This window comes from Anopheles ziemanni, unplaced genomic scaffold, assembly GCF_943734765.1.
Source record: "Anopheles ziemanni unplaced genomic scaffold, idAnoZiCoDA_A2_x.2 scaffold_25_ctg1, whole genome shotgun sequence".
Lineage (NCBI taxonomy): Eukaryota > Metazoa > Arthropoda > Insecta > Diptera > Culicidae > Anopheles > Anopheles ziemanni.
The window spans coordinates 113378-116429 of record NW_026690067.1 but is presented as its reverse complement, the minus strand read 5'-3'; the positions used below and the strand labels follow the sequence as shown (position 1 = coordinate 116429).

General features: G+C 47.0%; 1 protein-coding gene across 1 annotated transcript; it reads left to right on the top strand.

Moving 5' to 3' along the window:
• The first annotated feature begins 250 nt into the window (after positions 1–250).
• LOC131292920 (uncharacterized) lies at positions 251–2613 on the top strand. Its single transcript, XM_058321019.1, has 2 exons — positions 251–1563; positions 1743–2613. The coding sequence occupies exons 1-2, from the start codon at positions 251–253 to the stop codon at positions 2611–2613; spliced, it is 2184 nt and encodes a 727-aa protein (XP_058177002.1).
• Positions 2614–3052: the final 439 nt, after the last annotated feature.

The following is a 3052-nucleotide window of genomic DNA, read 5'->3' as shown; positions in this document are numbered from 1 at the left end:
AGAAAGCAAGCGGAAGTTTTTGTGTCTACTCTTTCTACACTTTTATACTTTACATTTGGAGTCAGAAGTGGGATTGCGCTTCAACATTGCACGTTCGAGTTTTGCGAATAGTGATTGTGCCTTTTGATTTTGCGCAATGGCAAGTGTAGAAGAATTAGTGGAACAATTTACCCGTATCGGCTTGGTGAAAAGGTGTGAGACCTTGGGACTCAACACAGACGGCACGAAGGAGGAATTGGCTGGTAGAATAATGGCGCATCGGGAAGGTGGAAGTCAAGACATCACGGGGGTGGATGACTATGCGGACGCCATAGAAAGGGACAGTGTATCGTCACGAGAGAACGTGAATCACGAGGTCCAGAGTGTGTCCATTCACTTTAAGGATGTGCAAGATTATTTGCCTACGTTCTCCGGAGCCGAAGATGTGTGTGCATGGGTGGTTGAGTTCGAGACGAGTAGCCAACTTTTCGAGTGGCATGAACTCCACAAGCTCATTTACGCTAAACGTGTGCTGCAGGGCGCAGCCAAGGCTTTTGTAAAAAGCATTCCCGAAGTGTCGTCGTGGAAGGAGCTAAAGTGTGCGCTAGTGGAAGAGTTCGAGGAAAAAGTGTCGAGCGCAAGTGTCCACGAATCGTTACGACACCGGAAGAAGAAGACAGAAGAAACATTTACGGAATACATTTACGCGATGTGTGCAATTGGGAAAAAGGGACATGTGAAAGAAGAATCCCTTTGCGAGTACATAGTGACAGGGATAGACGACGATCCCTTGAACAAAGCCTGCCTGATCGCTGCGAAAACAATTAAAGAATTGAAAGGTCAAATGAAGGGATACGAAAAATTGGTCGCCCAAATTCGCGAACAACGTCAGAAGCGACCAGTAATCACAAAGATTACGGATGGCAACAATTCCAAACAAATAACAGCGGCCAGCGTAAAATGCCGTACCTGCGGGAAAATGGGACATTTTGCCAAAGAGTGCCCTAACAAAGCAGCAGGACCGGTTTGTTTTGGCTGCGGCAGACCAGGTCACCGAGCACGCGAATGCGAAGACAGACCGAGTTTTTCCGGGAACACCAATTTAGTCAGCGGCGACAAAGGGGGAACGATCACCATGAGAATCGGAACGAAAGAGCTAAACACCCTTTTCGATACGGGCAGCCAATACAATCTTTTGTCCGAAGAAACCCAACAGGCCATACGATTCCTAAGCGTTACTCCGACAACAATGACCCTCAACGGATTCGGCGGCACAAGAACTGCGGCGTTGGGAACACTAGTGACGACAGTGACGATCGACCAGAATGAGTACAAGGAAATACAGTTCTATGTTGTTCCTACTGGAAGCATGTGTTACGAGGCAGTCATCGGAAGAGAGGCTTTGAAAGATATGGAAGCGACGGTGACGAAAGATGGCATAAAAGTGCGCCCAAGTGGTAAGAACAAGGAGGAAGAATGTGTGTTTAGCGGTGACGTGTTTATTTGCGAGCCGGACAAAATAGTAGTACCACCCAAATTCCAGGAGGCAATCGATAGTGTCGTTAGTAAATACAACGAAGCATGGTGCGAACCAAAATTGGAGGACGGTCCAGTGAAATTGAGGATAGTCCCAAACGAAAGCATTGTTCCTTTTCAACATACACCGGGGCGACTTGCGTACCCGGAAGAAAAAACCGTTAAGAGCAGGTGGACGAATGGCTATCAGAAGGGATTGTGCAAGCTTCGACGTCTGACTTCGCCAGCCGGGTGGTCGTGGTGAAGAAGAAAGACGGCAGCAATCGTGTATGCGTCGATTTCAGGAAACTGAACTCGATGATACTCAAAGACGGATTTCCAATTCCGCGGATCGACGAGGTGCTGGAGAAGCTTCAGAGTGCAAAGTGGTTCTCGGTGATGGATTTAGAAAATGGATTTTTCCATGTGCCGATCGACGAGGCGAGTAAGAAATACACCGCTTTTGTGACGAAAAAGGGGTTTTACGAATTTAATAGAGCACCGTTTGGGTTGTGTAACTCTCCTGCGGTGTTCACGCGCTTCGTCAACCACGTGTTTTTGAACCTTATCAACGAAGGCGTGTTAGAAGTGTACATGGAAGATTTGATCGTTTACGCAAAAACGGCGGCGGAGTGTCTGTGGAAAACGGAACAAGTGCTCATGACGGCTGCAGAACATGGACTCGCGGTGAAATGGAAAAAATGCAAGTTTATGCAGTCCTTAGTCCATTTCCTTGGCCACTATGTAGAAGTTGGCATGATTTCGCCAAGCGCCGAGAAGATCAATGCTGTGACCAAGTTCAGTGTACCGAAGAATGTGAAGGCTGTGCAGGCTTTTCTTGGGCTCACCGGGTTTTTCAGAAAATTCGTGAAAAACTACGCTCATTTCGCTCGCCCCCTCACCAATCTTCTGCGGAATGATACGGAGTTCGTGGTGGGAAGTCAAGAGCTGCTAGCCTTTAACCAGTTGAAGGAGATACTTGCGAGTGAACCAGTGTTACGGTTGTACGACCGTGAAGCAGAGACAAAATTGCATACCGACGCGTCGAAGGAGGGATATGGTGCGGTGTTACTCCAACGTTTTGAAGGAAAACTGCATCCAGTATGCGTTTTGGAGTAAAAAAACGACGGCCGCAGAGGAAAGAAAACATAGCTATGTTCTAGAAGCGAAAGCTGTGTTCCTGGCCACAAAGAAGTTTAGAAGATATCTTCTGGGTGTACCTTTTAAGCTGGTGACTGATTGTTATGCATTTAAACAGACATTGAAAAAGGCTGAGATACCTAGCGAAGTGTTACCGTTTGTAATGTACCTGCAGGATTTTACGTTTGAAGTGGAACATCGACCGGGATCGTGGCTTCGACACGCGGATTGCCTCAGTAGATACCCATATCGTGTAATGGAAGTGACGTCAGAAGTTACGGCGCGCATCAAGAACAGTCAACAGAAAGATGAAATGGTGAAAGCAATTTGTGAGATCCTACGAAAAGAACCTTATGGAGCACACCACTTGAAAGGTGGCATACTATATTATTTGAAGGATGGACAAGATTTGATAGTG

Excerpts from the sequence above, each read along its gene's own strand:
- LOC131292920 (XM_058321019.1), top strand. The coding sequence starts at position 251 with ATGGCGCATCGGGAAGGTGGAAGTCAAGACATCACGGGGGTGGATGAC. Across the intron at positions 1,564-1,742 it reads AGTAAATACAACGAAGCATG|CCGGGTGGTCGTGGTGAAGA; the intron begins GTGCGAACCAAA and ends TGACTTCGCCAG.